The sequence below is a fragment of the Marmota monax genome, unplaced genomic scaffold (genome assembly GCF_021218885.2).
Source record: "Marmota monax isolate L192 unplaced genomic scaffold, Marmota_monax_Labrador192_F-V1.1 WCK01_AAM20220418_F8-fsc00072, whole genome shotgun sequence".
Lineage (NCBI taxonomy): Eukaryota > Metazoa > Chordata > Mammalia > Rodentia > Sciuridae > Marmota > Marmota monax.
The window spans coordinates 1,614,911-1,636,840 of record NW_026692356.1 but is presented as its reverse complement, the minus strand read 5'-3'; the positions used below and the strand labels follow the sequence as shown (position 1 = coordinate 1,636,840).

At 35.2% G+C, this 21,930-nt stretch overlaps 1 protein-coding gene across 1 annotated transcript in view; it reads right to left on the bottom strand.

Annotated features, from left to right (window-relative positions):
• The window catches only part of Gpr158 (G protein-coupled receptor 158), a 435,003-nt gene that overhangs the window by 25,623 nt on the left and 387,450 nt on the right, over positions 1–21,930 (bottom strand). The window contains exon 7 of the mRNA XM_058578605.1: positions 7,934–8,172. Coding sequence (XP_058434588.1) covers positions 7,934–8,172 — 239 coding nt within the window. The remainder of the gene's footprint in view (positions 1–7,933; positions 8,173–21,930) is intronic.

Sequence of the window (21,930 nt, the reverse complement as noted above, 5' to 3'; positions counted from 1 at the left end):
AGGGGCAGGGCCTAGTGGGAGGATTTAGTCACTGTGCTCATGCCCTAGAAGGGGACTGTGGCACTGGAGTTATATCCCAAGATAATCTCAACAATTATGTCAATATTTCATTAACTTCCAAAATTAAAGTAATTATAAATTATTCTTTCTTTCTGTACTTTAGCATTATATAACTGACTACTCCTTAAAGAAGTAGAATATTTTTCAGAAGAGGTAATATATAAGTAAAAAAATAACCCCCACATTGTTTTGAAAGCAAATAAGCAAGCCCTTGATAGTTTCTAATTATGTAGCCCAAGCCAAAGCAAACTCTTAGAGAGGTCAGGCTTTCACCCTTTGAATGAACATTTTTAAAGTATTTAAAAAATAGTAAAAGTAATGCAGCATAGATGAAGGCATAGGGTACATTAGAATACAATACAATAAAATGTATGTAATGAACCTTAGTCAAGAGCATTAAGACAAATGAAGTCTAATATATTTTCCTCGATACTCATTAAATGGTACTTCTTTCACATCTCATCTGTCATAATGTCACCTAATCTTCTAGATAATTAAGTGTTTAAATCCTTAGAAACAATAGCTATTTCAGAATTTCCCTCACAACACAGTAAAAGAGTTACTATATTTGTCTCAGTTCCTTCTAAACATTGGCATATGGCTAATTAAATTACTGAATACCATGTCTGTTACATGTATTTAAAATATTATGCCAGGAGGGAGGAGTACAAAGAAGAACATGTCAATGAAAATGAAATAAAGATCATATTTTCTGTAGTGAAAAATATTCTATGTAAAATTCACAGTAACTAGTATTTTTGAACAGTGGGATAATCCATGTCAGAATTCATTAAGAGCACAAATATTTTAAAATTCTCAAATGGAATGTATATCCAAGCCTCTCACTCCTGTTCAATTATTGCTTAGATTTTTCTCTACGTCTTTCTTTCCAATTTGGTGAAGACAATTTGTAACAAGGGTTGTCACACTCTAAGGAATTTCTGAGACTGTAAGACAGCTTAGGCATTGATGGAGTTAATTTATAACAGGGCCTTTGTCAGGGAATAATTATTACAACATAAAAATGCTGTTGAGAAGGTTAGGCCATATTAGTGAGATGTAAAACTAGAATAACAGAAGATAGCAGATGATAAAGAGAGGCCTACACAGAGTATGCTGTCTATATTCTTGAGCTAGGTTAGAAAATCAGTAAAAACAGCTTTAGTCTCAATTATGTTCCATTTCATCACATTTTATTATCATTACCTAACTTCCAGAAGAAACTAAAAACTTAGGCAAGTTCAGTGGCTGTGTAAATTTGCACTCAAGTCTGACAGATTTAGCCACGAAGTAGAAGTTATAAGTATTCTTGACATTATCATCTATTAGTCACTTTTTTTGCAGTTGATTTCTTTATTATAAGTAAAGTAAAAATGTGCTCACTTATTCTAATTTTTCTTGGTTACTGGAACTATTTCAGATCTTCAATATGTTCTAAATGTGGAATAGAAATTGAGTGCCATCCAACTACATATACCAAAGTTTAAAGTTCATTATATTACCACCTCTGCTATTCATGTATCCAAGTCTGAAAGCACTGTATTGGAGGATACTGCCCAGGATATCTAAATGTCAGTGTGAAAACATGTCTCTAGGAGGGAAATCATAAAGGTTAGTTCAGGCTCGAGAAGTCAATGCTACTCGCTTGTCTGTAGTAGTAGTTAGGAAACTCACAGGGAATAATGTTATGACTTCTTAATATGACAAATTTTAATGCTATTGTGAAAAATTCTGAACATGAACAATTGACTGTCAATTTATTGCTATATTTAGAAAAATATCTGGCAATCCTACTAGCTACATTTTTCAAAATAAGTATAACTTGGGACTTTTTTTCATTAATTTAGGAAAACATTTCCAAATTTCAGCTCCTTCATCTATGGCACAGCTCTTTCAACAGAAACACATAAATTGTATTCTACTTCAATATTTGCAATTATACTTTATAATACTTTTCATATTATAACTTTCATTTACCATGCCAAGTTTGTATCAATCTATTATGTGGATTGTTATGGAAATCAAGGTAGAGTTTCAAAAAAATAGTTGGGGATTGCCAATTTATACAAATTGCTCAAAAATATCTCCCAAAATTTATCATTAAAATAAAATGGAGGACAATTGTCTTAACTTCTAAGTTTTTAGATTTAATGAATTTCTTTATCTTTGTCTAATTCTCACAACATAAAATATCTAAAGAGAAAGGAAGCTGAGCTCATTTTTTGTTCTTCTAGCAAATATTTATCAAGAGCCTACAACTGACAGATAATGTGTTAGGGGTCAGGGATACAGAGTGAAGCATTTAACAATGAAATGCTCACATATCTAGGTTGGGAGAGGAAATAGGGATGAGCTAATGGAGGAATACTTTGTTTTGCCTTTAGTACTCCACAGAAAATATATTTAAATGTACTTAAAATCAAAGTCCTGAATCAAATAATAAGTACTACATTATTATTTGAGATACAAATAATTCTCAAAGAAGTATGCAGTTTAACTCTTAATAGAAATTCTAATTAGATCCAGAAATACTTTGGAACATAGAAATTTTAAAATTCTCTTTCTACCATATAAATATTTTTTTAAAAATAAAACTGAGTACTTTAAAATGCTTCTCACATTGTCCAAGATCCATCTGTCTTCCACAGTTGCAGCATTTATATCCTTATTTGCTTTCCATTAAAGCTTATCTCAGAAGTTTTTATACAGGACAATGATTTTTGAAAATTATAAATAGACATAAATAACAATAGGATTCTGAAAGTAATTTTTCCCTTCTATGTTTCTAATCACTTCCTCAAAGAGAAATTGAAGCTCATAGAGACTCAGAAAATTTTCCAAGTTGTTTCCTCTACCTCCCTATTTCTTTCTAAAATACTGTGGTAGGAAAATCATGCATATGAGCAGTTCTGGAATATCTGTATGTAATAAAGCAAAAACAGAAAGGACCAGTCTTTATTTTTATGATCTACATTTTTTTTTTTTGTAGTGGGGATTGAACCTAGGACCACTTAAGCACTGATCTACATCTCGAGCCCTTTTAATATTTTTCTTAGAGGCAGGGTCTTACTGAGTTGCCTAGGGCCTTACTAAGTTGTTGGATCTGGCTATGAACTTGTGATCCTCCTGCTTCAGCCTCCTGAGCCACTGGGATTACAGGCATGCACCACTGTGTCAGGCTTATGATCTACATTTCTAACTAGAGCTCTACTTCAGTGGAAAAAGGAGCATTTTGCTCTTCCAGTCATTTATTTTGTACTAATAAATCACATCATTTTATACAGGTAAAGCTAACCCAGATGCAAGCTTGCTAATATATTTTCCTTCCCTCTCTCCTTCCTCCCTTCTCCCTTTTCCCTTCTCCCTTCCCTTCCCTCTTTAATTAACTCCTGAAACTAATGTGAGTCTACACAACTTCTTGGTGATGATTTCCCACAGCCTTGAGGTAAAACCCATCTCCTGCCTCTTCACAGCCCCTACTTTACATAAAAACATTTCTGCACAAAATTGGAGAAAAAAATTTATCTTTCAGTACAGATTTTCAAGCTGACTGAAAATATACAAATTTATTCTTATATGACAATCTCTGAATATTAAAAAAAATCTAATGGTAAACAGCTACTTTAAGAAATTGGTATGTAGAACTAAAAAAGAGGCTTTTGCTACACATTGGAAAACATCAAATTAAGAGAGATTAGATGTAGAATATCATTATGTTACATGCTGAAAGAGAAATACATGAAAATTAATATAGGACAGTATAAAAAAATTATAGCAGCCAGGTATGGTGGCACACACCTGTAATCCCAGTGACTCAGGAGACCGAGGCAGGAGGATTGCAACTTCAAAGCCAGCCTGAGCAACTTAGTGAGCCTCTATGTAACTTAGCAAGACCCTATCTCAAAATAAAAAATAAAAAGGACTGGGGATGTGGTTCAATGGTTAAGTGCACTGGGTTCAATCCTCAGTACCAAAAAAAAAAAAAAAAAAAAAAAATTACAGCAACCTCCTGGCTCATATTTTCAACAGTTCCAAATCGACAGGACAAAGACATGATGGGGAGATAATGAAAACATCACTACCCCATAATTTAACTTCCTCTTGCTTCTAGGTCCCTGTACCCTTATCACTAAAGTCTTGATTTTCTGAGATCCTAGTGTTATCACCTAACACCTTTGGGAGTACTGCTTGAATTCCTGTCTCTCAAGTCTTGCTACTTCTGCCTAATTCCTAAAGTCATGACCTAGACTCTGGCTCCATCATTCATCTCTTTTAGTTTCTCTAACCTTCTTACCTGAATGGAGGCCTGGTTCTGGCTAAGGAGCTGAATTCACTGCAGCCCTCTCAAGCTGTGCATCTTCATTCTGTCCTGAGTGACCTCCCTCAGGAATGGGAAGTAGGATCAGTCCCCCTTGCTCTCTAGGTATTCTTTCCCAGAATTAATATATAAAAAATATCCATTGCTTTTCATAGTTCCCTCCTCACTAGTGGAAAAAATTGCTACTTATTTTTTTTTCTCTGAAGGAGGGCAGAATTTAGTGGACGTATACTTATGCACTGCTTAATGTTGGGGATGCATTCTGAGAAATGTGCTAGGCAATTCTGTCATTGTGTGAACATCATGAAGTGTACTTACATCAAGAGACAGTAAAAATGAGATGCATAGAACTGTTTCTCAAGCAACACAGCATAATGTTTTGCAATAAACTTTAAGTTTAAGGAGCATACTCTAAAATAATAATGAAAAGTATTTTAAGTAAATACATAATACAGTAGCAGTCATTTATGATCATTATCAAATTTTAGCTTCTGTACATAGTGGTATATGGCAAATGACTGGCAGTAGATGATGTCTGTTCATACAAGCGTCCCTATAAACACATGAGTCATGTGCTGAACCATGATGTATGATGGCTACTACATCAGTAGGTAATAAAATTTCAGCTCCATTATAATCTTATGGGATCACCATTGAATATACAGACTGCCATTAACCCAAACATTATTATGTGGCATGTGACTGTACAATGAATATGTTCTGTGATACTGAATAGCTATTGTATGAGTGGTAGGTAAGCAAATGAGTTAGGAACATTGTGGTCAGAATGGAATTCTTCAGTGATTGTGGAAGTAGGAGAGCTTAAGATGGCAAAAAGGTTATATAAAGTAGGAGAGATCACTGGAAATCAAGGGATTAAAGTATTGGTTGAGAGTGGTACAGGTTTAGATGTCTACTAAGATCATGTGTGGGAGAAAAGATATGAGTAAGTATGGATATAGGAAAATTTCCAGATACATAGGCAAGAATTTTAAGATCTGATGGCTCTTATTTATTTCTTTTTCAAGCAGAGGTCATCTGCAAAGAGAAAAAGAAACATGGACAGTTTGGAGGAAAGACATGAGACTTGAAATAATAATTATAAAAATGTTCCAGTGGTCCTTCATCAGGGGGAACTGTAAGAATGTTATGAAACAGCCAGAATTGAACTGAGATTAATGATCATTATATTCCATGAAGTTCATCTGATTATTTCCTTGGAATAAGTGTTTCTATGTGTTAGAGAACTGTGAGATTCACCTGGAGTGCTTATTTAGCACAGATTTCTGGGCTCTAGGTCCCAGAGCATCTGACTGAGAAAGTCTGGAATGTGGCCCCAAACTACATTTCTAGTAAGTTCCCAGGTGATGCTACTCATGGGGCCATGCTTTCAGGATCAGTGTTTTAAAGCTTTCTCCCTGTAATAATTCCAACCCACACTCTGGATTTGGTACGTTTGTCTTTTTAAAAAAACACATTCTGAAAGCAATCAAGATTGAATTTACTGATACCTCATATCACTTTCCTGGTTTTCTAAATTCCTTTTAAATATTTTTAATAAATAGCCATCTAGCATCATTACAGTGTATTTCAACTCTTTTCTACTTAGACATTTCCTTCATGTTTCATACAATTCCCACCCACCTCCATCTGCCACAATTCCTATCAAATGGAATGTTCTTTACACCTCTTTATAATAGCCTAAATATTACCCATGGCTCAAGGAGCTTCTTTATAAAGATTCCTTGATTTTGGTCCAAACTCTTGCCTTCCTTAATTGAACTATTAATGCATCAAGAGTTTTTGACACCTAATTTTGCTTCTTAATAATTTGTAACAAACCTTATTTATTTACATGAACCAATGGTAAGTGACTTGATGAAAGAAAACATTGTATATTAACATTTAAACATTGTATATTTCCACAAAAGTGTTCAACACAGCACTAGAAGAACTATAGGTACTCAATGAATCTTGTTAATGGTATATAATTCTTAATTTTCAATAAAGTTTATATAAGAGGAATTACAGAATGTTGTCAATTTTATATTCCTACATATGTCTACATATAGAAATATATACACTCTTCAGAGAGCAATATAAACTTTAAAAAGTTCTTAACATCTTAAAGCCAATGTGTAAAAAATGCTAGGTAGATAGGTTATACCATCTGCTTGTTTGTGTTACACGTGTATTTTGAGTTTTCTTTTTAATAAAATAGCAGAAACTAGTGGACTTTTCTTTATAGCAATATAAGGAAATGACTTTTCTTACTTTGGTTAACTTGCACCAAAAAGTATAAAATAAGGAGTCAGAGGCTTCTACCAAGTAGAAATTTTATATTAATTGATTTATTTTCATGTTAAGACTAAAATCAAATCAGAATTGCTTCCTACCTTACTTTCTGCTTTATTTTCTGAAAGCCATATTGTTCAAGATACATTAATAAAGTAAATATATTGAAATTATAACCCTTCCCTTTATATGCCCACATTACTTCATTATTAGAGATTCAGGTTCATAGAATTCTAAAATATTTTGCCCAGAAAAATATTCTACATTTGAATTGTAATCTAATAAATATATATTTTATTAGATATGTTTGTTTATAATGTTAGTATTTTTTAAATGTTGATGGACCTTTATTTATTTTTATGTGGTGCTAAGAATCGAGCTTAGTGCCTCACACATGCTAGGCAAGCACTCTGCCACTGAACCACAACCCCAGCCCCTGTTATTTTTTGTGTATTACCCTCAAAATTAAATACTGTTCTACGTTTATTGAGGGAACAATAACAAAATAATAAAGAATTTTCTTTTATTATTTGTTTTTTGTATCTCTGTATTGTTTATCTCTGTATTGTATCTCTATTATTTTTTTAAAAATTGGAGTGCCAGAAAAGTAACCTGTATTTTTAACCTAAGTTTTGATGTGGTTCTTCTAAGTTCTCCAGTTTCTCTGCCACATACCACTGCCAACCCCACCCAATAGCATGGCTTGATCTTTGTGTAATACTGAATCTCTAGAGAACAACTGATAAATTTTCTTTAGAGATAAACATAGGAAAGAATAATAAATCTGAAGTTTTGGAGAGGCAATCTCTTCACAAAAAGTACTCTATATACCAAATCTGATATATCACAGGACTAAAAGTATAGAAAAATATCGACATGCTTCTTATTTTTCCTTCCAACTAAACACATAAGTCAAGATAATAGCAATTACTAATCAAAATGGAGGCCAATTGAGAAGATGGAAAACAGAAAATTTCTTTGCACACAAAAGTTGCCTTTATTCACAGCATTTCTCAATTCTGATTTACCTGATTACTTTTTTTTCAACAAAGCTATATACCTTTGAAAAAGAATGGAAACTTCTGGAAAAAGTTTGTATTCCATAAGTCATCAGGCTCATTTTCATAATTTTGTTCAACCAAGACCATATTGGGTAAAATTTCTTTATGTTTCATGAAAATATTTGGCAAAGCTATAAAGAAGTCAATTTTAATCCTACTAAACAAAGAAGACAATCACATGGAACCAGTTATCACATACCAACTGCTGTCATGTAATCCCAGCGGTCAATGAGGCACATATTGAAGATGAGGTGATCAGATGTTTGCCCCTGGCCAATAAGTGAAATCTGCCTCTCCAAATTCTGGCATACTGATGAAGTCCAGCCAATGAGAAACCAGAATACTACCAAGAGTATTACTGCCAGCATCTTCATGACCCGGCCACCAGTCATGTATGGAATTCGTTGTGCAGTTCGTGAAAGAAACACCTTCAAAACCCTAGAAACACAGAAGATCAAATGTGAAAGTAAACCTAACAGAAAGTAAAACTCTAAAATAAAATATCTTATTTTTATATCTAAAATTTAAAACCACCAAAACTCAAGTATACAAAGTTTAAACATGAGAAAAATCAGAAACACTTCGTTCATATTTTTATTTCATTTTAGTTTACCTTCCAATAGTTGAACAAATATATTCATTAGAAGCCATTGGTCAACAAATTCATATCTGATGGAATTCTTTTGAATTGTCTTATTATTTCAAGAAAAATTCTGAAGACTTAGAATAATCTGTAGAAAAACATTACCAAAATAACAGGGTTTCTGAAGGATCAAAAAATAGTTCTGAAAGTAAGTAGTTAGCTTTTAAAATATTATATTAAGTCACATTCTTCCTTGAACCAATTATTTGTTTTCATAAAAGAATATCATCATTTTTGATTACAAGATGGTGGATTAGAGGAGAACTCCTTACATGACCCCCAGTTGGTGGACAGATGCTCCCCTTCATAGGAGCCCTCATCCATGAATTTAAACTTCATGGAGCTTGTGACAGGATTATAAACAGGGGCTGATCACAAAAACAGTCCAGAATGTGAGAAGCCCCGGGTTGCTCCGTGAGTGGAAACCGGCCAGCGGAACTGAACGCTGCCAGCGGAATTAATGGAATTGAACGCTGCAGAGTGATGGCAGCTTAGAGACAGAGTTTTGGATCCTTTGGAGATAGAACGTGCCAGACGGCGAGTCGCATCTCCATGGGACATTGGACCAAGGACTGAAGTTTGGACTTAGTGGAGAAACAACCTAGTTCCTCCCCATCACCGGACACCCTGGCATGGAAATGGGCAGTCGCCATCTTGGAAAATCTACCTCTTCAGCTTTGGGTGGATCTCACGGACAGCAAGATTAGTGATAGATCAACGGTGATGACTTGGTGAGTGCCCAACAAGGAGCGTTCAGCTGATCACGAGCACGGGGTGACCAGGGCACCACACACCCAGACTGAACCCAGGGCTGTGGAGAGGAGCCCCAGTGACTGGGGCCTGGCGAGCAGAAGTGAGGGGGGATAGAGACCTGGAACAACCCAAAGAGATCGGGATTGGAGAGGTGCCTGGCAGGGGAGGGAGAGCTGCCCCACACGGATTGCTTCCTACATCCTGAGGGCAGAGACTCAACCTGGATGCACAATGACATCTACTGGTAAAGAAGAAAACAAAACTCTAAGAGTGCATTTTTTTTCTTTCTTTCACTTTCTTCTTCTTTTTACTTCTCTTCTCCCTTCTCTTCCCCTCCCAACCTCCCAAGCATTACTATTTCAACTACATGTAATTTACTAAATGCAAAAAGGTGAATGTTTATATACTTCTTATAGTCCTCCCAAGTACTTAGATACCCCCAAATACTCCTGTCTATTCTCCTGTTAATAACCCCCTTCATTAGCGCTCTACTCCAAAGTAGCAAAGATATATTAACCCCCATATCCTCACATTATTCCTCCTAAACATAAAGTCCTATGTCCGACCCTCAGTTCTCTATACGCCACCAGAACCTGTATGCCTTTTATGAAGCTAATGAATTTACTTTAAATTACAATTGAACCCAACATCTCTAAACATTATCTCCCATCACAAAGGAGAGACCTCGGAGCTATACAAAAACAACACAAATTTATAGGAATAAATAATAACACAGCAGTCACACAGAGATGGAAAGAAACATGAGCATCATGAAAAAAAACAAGGGGAAAAAAGGAACACAAACAATACAGGACAACTCAACAATAGAGGAGTTGTTAGCTGCAGCAGAAAAAATGTCAAATAAAGATTTCAAGATATACATGTTTCAGTTGATCTGGAGTCTCAAGGAAGACTTAGACAGCAAATGCAGACAATGAAAAATCACTTTGACAATGAATTTCATAAACAAATCCAAGAAGCAAAAGATCAACTCTACAGAGAGATAGAGGTTATACAAAAATACCAACAGAAAGCCTGGAAATGAAGGAAATTATAAACCAAATTAAAAACTCAAATGAGAGTATCACCAATAGAGTAGAACAATTAGAAGTCAGATCAACAGACAACTAAGACAAAATATATCATCTCAAAAAGAGCCTAAACAACTCAGAAAAGCTGATAAGAAACCACGAGCAGACCATCCAAAAAATCTGGGATACCATATAAAGACCAAATTTAAGAGTCATTGGGAGTGGTGAGGGCAGAGTAGTGAGGGGAGGACCAAAGTCTCGCAAGATCTCACCATTTCGGTGGTATTAGCGGCGGAGGAGGCTGCAGGAGAGGAACCTTTGACATTAAGGGAATGGTCACTGAATTTTCAGAAGAGGAATGGACATGCCTGGACTCTTCTAACCAGACTTTATATGGTGACGTGATGTTAAAGATCTGTAGAAACCTACTCTTTATTGGTATGATTTCTAATCAAAACCAAGAATTTTCAGAAGAACAAGAAATAAAATATTTTTTGCAACACTTGATAAAGAGCAGGTATACAAGTTTTTAAGGTAAAAGGTTTAAAGGAACATTTCATCAAGCTAGTATTCTCCAAACTAAAATTGTCTGTACACCGAGCCCGGATCAGCTGAATTCAAGCTCCCATTCGCCTGTGTCTCGCAGACAAACCGCTGTGACTCAGTGCTAAACAATCCCGCTGAAACAACTGGTCGGCCCTTCTGAACATTCGGAGGTTAATACCAACCGAGCCTTCATAGGCAGTGGCCACAGGATTGAGACAGGGCTTGGGAGAGCCAGTCAGGACCCACCCATTGCATTGGTCACCCGGCAAAGGGAACAAACTGTTGCCATTTGCATGGGATACCACCATGGCAGAGAACTGACATCACCAGAATGTGGTGGAGCAGATAACTTCATTGAAATCGGCGGAGACAGGAGTAAACAGTAACTCAGCAGACAAACAGAACAAGAAGTAACATGAGCAGCATGAAAAAGCAAGGAAGAAAAGGAATACAAACAATGCAGGACAGCCTAAATACTCAGGAGGACCTAGAGGCATCAGAAAAATGGTCAAATGAAGAACTCAAGGAATATCTTAGACAGATGGAATGGAATCTTAAAGAGGATATGAGACAGCAAATTCAAACAATGAAAGAACACATTGAAAATGAATTACATAAACAGATAAAAGAAGCAAATAAGCATCTTTATCAGGAGATAGAGATTATTAAAAAAAAATCAAACAATAATTCTAGAAATGAAGGAAAATATAAACCAAATTAAAAACTCAAAAGAGAGTATCACTAACAGAGTGGAGCAAGTAGAAGCTAGAACGTCAGATAATGAAGACAAAATATAGCACCTTGAAAAGAGTCTAGCCAACTCAGAAAGGCTGGTAAAAAAATCACGAGAAAAACATCCAAGAGATATGGGATAACATAAAAAAACCAAACTTAAGAGTCATCGGGATAGAGGAAGGTATAGAGGTTCAAACCAAGGGAATGAGCAACGTGCTGAATGAAATAATTATAGAAAACTTTTCAGAAATAAAAAAGGAAACGGATGTACAAATTGTAGATGCATACAGGACACCGAGCATAAAAAAATCACAGCAGACCAATGCCAAGATGCATTGTTATGAAGATATCCAATATACAGAACAAACAGAAAATATTAAAAGCTACAAGAGAAAGGAGGCAGATTACATTCAGGGATAAACCAATAAGGTTAACAATGGATTTTTCATCACAGATGCTGAAATCGAGAAGATCCTGGAACAACGTATTTCAAACACTGAAAGACAATGGATGCCAACCAAGAATTTTGTATCCAGCAAAATTAAGCTTCAGGAACGACAATGAAATAAAAATCTTCCAAGATAAACAAAAGTTAAAAGAATTTGCAGCCAGAAAACCAGCATTGCAAAGCATCTTGAGCAAAACACTACATGAGGAAGAAATGAAAAACAATAACCAAAACCAACAGTGGGAAGTACCTCAGTAAAGCCAGAGGGTGGGGGGAAAGCTAATCATGGAGAAACAAACCAAATTTAAAAAAAAGATAAATAATCAAACATGGCTGGAAGTACAAACCATATATCAATAGTAACTCTAAACGTTAATGGCTTGAACTCTCCAATAAAGCGACATAAGCTAGTAACATGGATTAAAAAAATAAATCCAACAATGTGCTGCCTCCAGGAGACACATCTGATTGGAAAAGACATACACAGGCTGAAGGTGAAAGGTTGGGAAAAAATATACCACGCACACGGTCCTCCTAAGCAAGCAGGGGTGGCCATCCTCATATCGAATAAAATCGACTTCAAGACTAAGTTAATAAAAGGGATAAGGAAGGACATTATATACTGTTAAAAGGAACCATTCACCAACAAGACATAACAATTATCAATATTTATGTACCAAATAAGGGTGCTGCGATGTTCATAAAACAAACTCTCCTCAAGTTCAAGAATCAAATAGACCACAACACAATATTATGGGTGACTTCAACACACCTCTCTCACCATTGGACAGATCTTCCAAACAAAAGTTCAGTAGAATACAACAGTTACTAATATGGCATTATGTAAAAATGTGGATGTGTAACCGATGTGATGCTGCAATCTGTATTTGGGGTAAAAATGGGAGTTCATAACCCACTTGAATCTAATGTATGAAATATGATATATCAAGAGCTTTGTAATGTTTTGAACAACCAATAAAAAAAAACATAAAAGTCAAATATAATCCCAATTAAAAAAAAGAAACTATAGAACTCAATATCACAATCAATAACCTAGACTTAACTGACATATATAGAATATATCAACCATCATCAAGTGGATATACTTTTTTCTCAGCAACACATGGATCCTTCTCAAAAATAAACCATATATTATGCCATAGGGCAACCCTCAGTAAATATAAAGAGGTGGAGTTAATACCATGCATTTTATCTGATCATAATGGAATGAAACTGGAAATCAATGATAAAAGAAGGAAGGAAAAATCCTACATCACATGGAAAATGAACAATATGTTACTGAATGATCAATGGGTTACAGAAGACATAAAGGAGGAAATAAAAAAATTCTTAGAGATAAATGAAAATACAGACACAACATATTGGAATCTATGTGACACAATGAAAGCAGTATTAAGAGGGAAATTCATCGCCTGGAGGTCATTCCTCAAAAAAAGAAAAAAAACAAGAAATAAATGAGCTCACACTTCATCTCAAAGCCCTAGAAAAGAAGAGCAAAACAACAGCAAATGTAGCAGAAGGCAAGAAATAATTAAAATCAGAGCAGAAATCAATGAAATTGAAACAAAAGAAACTATTGAAAAAAATGACAAAACTAAAAGTTGGTTCTTTGAAAAAATAAATAAGATCGACAGACCCTTAGCCATGCTAATGAAGAGAAGAAGAGTGAGAACTCAAATGACTAACATATGGGATGAAAAAGGCAATATCACAACAGATGCTACAAAAATACAGAAGACAATTAGAAATCATTTTGAAACCCTATATTCCAATAAAATAGAAGATAGTGAAGACATCGATAAATTTCTTAAGTCATATGATTTGCCTAGGCTGAGTCAGGAGGATACACACAATTTGAACAGACTAATATCAATGGATGAAATAGAAGAAGCTATCAAAAGACTACCAACCAAGAAAAGCCCAGGACCATATGGGTATACAGCGGAGTTTTACAAAACCTTTAAAGAAGACTTAATACCAATACTTTTCAAGTTATTTCAGGAAATAGAAAAAGAGGGAGCTCTTCCAAATTCATTCTATGAGGCCAACATCATCCTGATTCCGAAACCAGACAAAGACACCTCAAAGAAAGAAAACTACAGACCAATCTCTCTAATGAACCTAGATGCAAAAATCCTCAATAAAATTCTGGCGAATCAGATACAAAAACATATCAAAAAAATTGTGCACCATGATCAAGTAGGATTCATCCCTGGGATGCAAGGATGGTTCAATATACAGAAATCAATAAATGTTATTCACCACATCAATAGACTTAAAAATAAGAACCATATGATCATCTCGATAGACGCAGAAAAAGCATTCAACGAAGTGCAGCATCCCTTTATGTTCAAAACATCAGAAAAACTAGGAATAACAGGAACTTACCTCAACATTGCAAAAGCTATCTATGCTAAGCCTCAGGCTAGCATCATTCTGAATGGAGAAAAATTGAAGGCATTCCCTCTAAAATCTGGAACAAGACAGGGATGCCCTCTATCACCACTTCTATTCAATATAGTTCTCAAAACACTGGCCAGAGCTATTACACAGATGAAAGAAATTAAAGGCATAAAAATAGGAAAAGTAGAACTTAAATTATCACTATTTGCGGACAACAGGATTCTATACCTAGAAGACCCAAAAGGGTCTACAAAGAAACTATTAGAGCTAATAAATGAATTCAGCAAAGTGGCAGGATATAAAATCAACACGCATAAATCAAAGCCATTTCTGTATATCAGTGACAAAACTTCTGAAATGGAAATGAGGAAAACCACCCCATTCACAATATCCTCAAAAACTATAAAATACTTGGGAAACAACCTAACAAAAGAGGTGAAAGATTTATACAATGAAAACTACAGAACCCTAAAGAGAGAAATAGAAGAAGATCTTAGAAGATGGAAAAATATACCCTGTTCATGGATAGGCAGAACTAACATCATCAAAATGGCGATATTACCAAAAGTTCTCTATAGGTTTAATGCAATGCCAATCAAAATCCCAATGGCATTTCTTGTAGAAATAGAGAAAGCAATCATGAAATTCATATGGAAAAATAAAAGACCCAGAATAGCAAAAGCAACTCTTAAGCAGGAAGTGTGAATCAGGTGGCATAGCGATATCAGATTTCAAACTATACTACAGAGCAATAGTACCCAAAACAGCATGGTACTGGAACCAAAATAGGCGGTTGGACCAATGGTACAGAACAGAGGACACAGAGACTAATCCACAAAGTTACAACTATCTTACATTTGATAAAGGGGCTAATAGCATGCAATGGAGGAAGGATAGCATCTTCAACAAATGGTGCTGGGAAAACTGGAAATCCATATGCAACAAAATGAAACTGAATCCCCTTCTCTCGCCATGCACAAAAGTTAACTCAAAATGGATCAAGGTGCTTGATATCAAATCAGAGACTCTGCGTCTGACAGAAGAAAAAGTTGGCTCCGATCTACATATTGTGGGGTTGGGCTCCAAATTCCTTAATAGGACACCCATAGCACAAGAGTTAATAACAAGAATCAACAAATGGGACTTACTCAAACTAAAAAGTTTTTTCTCAGCAAGAAAAACAATAAGAGAGGTAAATAGGGAGCCTACATCATGGGAACAAATTTTTACTCCTCACACTTCAGAGAGAGCCCTAATATCCAGAGTATACAAAGAACTCAAAAAATTAAACAATAAGATAACAAATAACCCAATCAACAAATGGGCCAAGGACCTGAACAGACACTTCTCAGAAGAGGACATACAATTAATCTATAAGTACATGAAAAAATGCTCACCACCTCTAGCAGTCAGAGAAATGCAAATCAAAACCACCCTAAGATACCATCTCACTCCAGTAAGATTGGCAGCCATTCTGAAGTCAAACAACAACAAGTGCTGGCGAGGATGTGGGGAAAAGGTTACACTTGTACATTGCTGGTGGGACTGCAAATTGGTGCGGCCAATTTGGAAAGCAGTATGGAGATTCCTGCGAAAGCGGGGAATGGAACCACCATTTGACCCAGCTATTGCCCTTCTCGGATTATTCCTTGAAGACCTTAAAAGAGTGTACTATAGGGATACTGCTACATCGATGTTCATAGCAGCACAATTCACAATAGCTAGACTGTGGAACCAACCTAGATGCCCTTCAATAGATGAATGGATAAAATTTGTGGCATTTATACACAATGGAGTATTACTCTGCACTAAAAAATTACAAAATCATGGAATTTGCAGGGAAATGGATGGCACTAGAGCAGATTATGCTAAGTGAAGCTAGCCAATCCCTAAAAAACAAATGCCAAATGTCTTCTTTGATATAATGAGAGCAACTAAGAACAGAATAGGGAGGAAGAGCATGAGAAGAAGGTCACCATTCAACAGGGTTGAGAGGGGGGAGGGAAAGAGAGAGAGAAGGGAAATTGCATGGAAAAGGAAGGAGACCCTCATTGTTATATAAAATTACATATAAGAGGAAGTGAGGGGAAAGGGGGAAAAAAACAAGAGAGAGAAATGAATTACAGTAGATGGGGTAGAGAGAGAAGATGGAAAGAGAGGGGAGGGGAGGGGAGGGGAGGGGGGATAGTAGAGGATAGGAAGGGCACCAGAATACGACAGACACTAGTATGGCAATATGTTAAAAAGTGAATGTGTAACCCATGTGATTCTGCAATATGTATACGGGATAAAAATGGGAGTTCATAGTCTGCTTGAATCAAATGTATGAAATATGATATGTCAAGAAAAAAATAAATTAAAAAATTTTTAAAAAAAGGGTCGTTGGGATAGAGCAAGGTAGAGAGGTCCAAACCAAAGAAATGAGCAATGTGTTCAATGAAATAATTTAGAAAACTTTCCAGACATGAAGAATGAAAAGGAAATCCAAATCCTAGAATCCTACAGGACGCTGAATGTACAAAATCACAAGAGACCCACACTAAGACACATTATAATGAAAATGTCCAATATACAGAACACAGAGAGAATTTTAAAAGCTAAGAGAGAAAGGAGGCAGATTACATTTAGGGGTAAACCAATTTGGTTAATAGCTGATTTTTCATCAGAGACGCTGAAAGCTAGAAGATCCTATTACAACGTATAACAAACGCTAAAAGATAATGGGTTCCAACCAAGAATCTTGTATCCAGCAAAATTAAGCTTCGGATTTGACAATGAAATAAAAACCTTCCACCATAAACAAAAGTTAAAAGAATTTGCAGCTAGAAAACCAGCTCTGCAAAGCATCTTGGGCAAAACATTACACGAAGAGGAAATGAAAAACAACGAAAATCAACAGTGGGAAGTAGTACAGTAAGGAGTAAATCTAATCAAAGAGGAAAAATAAATCAAGTTAAATAACAAAAATAAACAAACATGGCTGGAAGTACAAACCATATCTCAATAGTAACCCTAAATGTTAACGGCTTAAACTTGCCAATGAAAAGACACAGGCTAGTAAACTGGATTAAAAAAAAAAGATCTAACAATATGCTGCCTACAGACTCATCTGTTAGGAAAAGACATACACAGACTGAAGGTGAAAGTTGGGAAAAATCATACCAATCACATGGAACTCAGAAGCAAGCAGGGGTGTCCATACTCATATTAAATAAAATAGACTTCAAGCCAAAGTTAATCAAAAGAGAAAAAGAAGGACACTACATACTGCTAAATGAACCATTCACCAACAAGATCTAACAATCATTAATATATATGCCCCAAACAATGGTGCAGCTATGTTCATCAAACAAACTCTTCTCAAATTCAAGAGACAAATTGACCACAACACAATAATCATGGGTGACTTTAACACACCTCTCTAACCACTGGACAGATCTTCCAAACAAAAGTTGAATAAAAAAATATAGGTCTCAATAACACAATTAATAACTTAGATTTAATTGACATATACAGAATATATCAACCAAAATCAAGTAGATGTACTTTTTTCTCAGCATCACATGGATCTTTCTCCAAAATAGACCATATATTATGCCATAGGGCAACTCTTAGCAAACATAAATGAGTAGAGATATTACCATGCATTTTATCCGATCATAATGGAATGAAATTGGAAATCAACAATAAAATAAGGAAGAAAAATTCCTACATCACTTGGAGAATGAGAAATATGCTACTGAACGAACAATGGGTTACAAAAGACATCAAGGAGGAAATTAAAAAATTCTTAGAGATAAATGAAAACATAGACACAACACATCAAAATCTATGGGACACTATGAAAACTGTACTAAGGAAAATTCATTGCATGGAGTTCATTCTTCAAAAAAAAGAAATAGCCAACAAATAAATGATCTCACACTACATCTCAAAGCCCTAGAAAAAGAAGAGCAAATCAGTAGCAAATGCAGTAGAAGGTAAGAAATAACTAAAATCAGAGCTGAAATCAATGAAATCAAAATAAAAGAAACAATTGAAAAAATTGATGAAACTAAAAGTTGGTTCTTTGAAAAAATAAATAAGATTGACAGACCCTTAGCCAAGCTAACAAGAAGAAGAAGAGAGAGAACCCAAATAACTAGCATATGGGATGAAAAAGGTAATATTACAACAGACACTACAGAAATACAGAAGATAATTAGAAATTATTTTGAAACCTTATACTCCAATATAATAGAAGATGGAGAAGGCATTGATAAATTCCTTAAGTCATATGATTTTCCCAGATTGAGTCAGGAAGATATACACAACTTAAACAGACCAACATCATGTGAGGAAATAGAAGAAGCAATCAAAAGATTACCAACCAAGAAAAGCCCAGGACCAGACGGATATACAGCCAAGTTTTACAAGACCTTTAAAGAAGAACTAATATCAATACTCTTCAATCCATTTCAGGAAATAGAAAAAGAGGGAGTACTTCCAAATTCATTCTATGAGGCCAATATTACCCTGATTCCATAACCACACAAAGACTCTTAATAGAAAGAAAATTTCAGACCAATATCTCTAATGAATATAGATGCAAAAATCCTCAATAAAATTCTGGCAAATCGGATACAAAAACATATCAAAAAGATCGTGCACCATGATCAAGTGGGTTTCATTCCTGGGATGCAAGGCTGGTTTAACATACAGAAATCAATAAATGTAATTCACCACATCAATAGACTTAAAGATAAGAACCATATGATCATCTCGATAGACGCAGAAAAAGCATTCGACAAAATATAGCATCCCTTTATGTTTAAAACACTAGAAAAACTAGGGATAACAGGAACTTAACTCAACATTGTAAAAGCTATCTACACTAAGCCTCAGGCCAGCATCATTCTAAATGGAGAAAAACTGAAGGCATTCCCTCTAAAATATGGAACAAGACAGGGATGTCCTCTCTCACCACTTCTATTCAACATAGTTCTTGAAACACTAGCCAGAGCAATTAGACAGATGAAAGAAATTAAAGGCATAAATATAGGAAAAGAAGAACTTAAACTAGCACTATTTGCTGATGATATGATCCTATACCTAGCAGACCCAAAAAGTTCTACCAAGAAACTTCTAGAACTAGTAAACGAATTCAGAAAAGTGGCTGAATTAAAAAATTATAAATTAAAAAATTATAAAATCAACACCCATAAATCAAAGGCATTCTTGTATATCAGTGACAAATCCTCTGAAATGGAAATGAGGAAAACTACCCCATTCACAATATCCTCAAAAAATATAAAATACTTGGCTATCAATTTAACAAAAGAGGTGAAAGATCTATACAATGAAAACTATATAACTATAAAGAGAGAAATAGAAGAAGACCTTAGAAGATGGAAAGATACACCTTGCTCATGTATAGGCAGAATTAATATTATTAAAATGGCCATATTACCAAAAGCACTCTACAGATTCAATGCGATTCCGATCAGAATCCCAATGGCATTCCTCACAGAAATAGAAAAAGCAATTATGAAATTCATCTGGAAAATAAGAGACCCAGAATAGCTAAAGCAATTCTAAGCAGGAAGAGTGAAACAGGTGGTATCACTAAACCAAATCTTAAACTATACATCAGAGCAATAGTAACAAAAACAGCATGGTACTGGCCCCAAAACAGGCTGGTAGACCAATGGTACAGAATAGAGGACACAGAGACTAACCCACAGAATTACAACTACCTTATATTAGACAAAGGTGCTAAAAGCATGCAATGGAGAAAGGATAGCATCTTCAACAAATGGTGCTGGGAGAAGTGGAAATACATATGCAACAAAATGAAATTGAATCCCTATCTCTCACCATGCACAAAAGTTAACTCAAAAAGGATCAAGGATCTAGGAATCAAACCAGAGACTCTGCATCTAATAGAAGAAAAAGTAGGCCCTAATCTCCAACACATGGAGTTAGGCCCCAAGTTCCTTAATAAGACACCTATAACATAAGAATTAAAACCAAGAGTCAACAAATGGGATGAATTCAAACTAAAATGTTGTGTTTTTTTTTTTTTCTCAGCAAGAGAAATAAAATGTGAAGTGAATAGGGAGCCTACATCATGGGAACAAGTTTTTACCCCTCACACATCAGATGGAGCTCTAATCTCTAGGATGTACAAAGAACTCAAAAAGTTAAACAACAAAAAAACAAATAACCCAATCAACAAATGGGCCAAGGACCTGAACAGACACTTCTCAGAAGAGGATATACAATCAATCAACAAATACACGAAAAAATGCTCACCATCTCTAGCAATCAGAGAAATGCAAGTTAAAACTACTCTAAGATACCATCTCATTCCAGTAAGAATGGCAGCCATTATGAAGTCAAACAACAAGTGCTAGCGAGGGAAAAAGGTACACTCATACATTGCTGGTGGGACTGCAAATTGGTGCAGCCAATTTGGAAAGCAGTATACAGATTCCTTGGAAAACTGGGAATGGAACCACCATTTGACCCAGCTATTCCTCTTCTCAGACTATACTCAAAAGACCTAAAAACGGCATACTACAGGGACACAGCCACATCAATGTTTATAGCAGCACAATTCACAATAGCTAGATTGTGGAGCCAACCTAGATGTCATCTTCAATGGATGAATGGATAAAAAAAAATGTGGCATTTATACTCAATGGAATATTACTCATCACTAAAAAATAACAAGATCATGGCATTTGCAGCGAAATGGATGGCATTAGAGCAGATTATGCTAAGTGAAGTTAGCCAATCCCCAAAAAACCAAATGCTGAATGTCTTCTCTGATATAAGGGAGGTAACTCAAAATGGGGTAAGGAGGAAGAGCATGAGAAGAAAACTACCTCTAGATAGGGAAGATAGGTGGGAGGAAAAAGGAGAGAGAAGGGGAATTGCATGGAAGAGGGAAGGAAACTCACTTCGTTATACAGAATTCAGGTATGACGATGTGAGGGGGAAAAAAAAAGAAGTGGGTCACATTAGATTGGTATAGAGAAGTGATGGGAGGGGAGGGGAGGTGAAGGGTGGAATGGAAGGACAGCAGAATAAAATAGACATTATTATTGCTGTGTGTATATATGTGACTGCATGACCAATGTGATTCTGCAACCTGTACACTCAGAAAAATGAGAAATTATATCCCATCTGATTCAAATGTATGATATGTCAAGATCATTGTACTCTCATGTGTAACTAATTAAGACAAATAAAAAAAGAATAAGAAAATAAAATTTTCCATAACTCTAAAAAAATAATATCATCAAGAGTATTTTCTGGACAAAATTCCACAGTCATTTTATCACATTACCAAAAATAATAATAAATAATTATAAAAACAATGAGGGATATTTAAACACTAGGTTAATTGCATAAGATCATTACATTAATGAAGGAGATTTGGATGATATAAGAAATGTGATTTTTAAAAATTTGGAGTATTTTCTGTATATATGACTCAAACTGCCAGTGTTAAGAAATATTGGATTAAATGGTATGTTAGAATTGTTCCTCATTTAAATATTGTGGAAAGTAAAAATCCAACCTTATTATAGGAATCCTCTATCTAGTTCATTCTTCACTTTCATCCATAG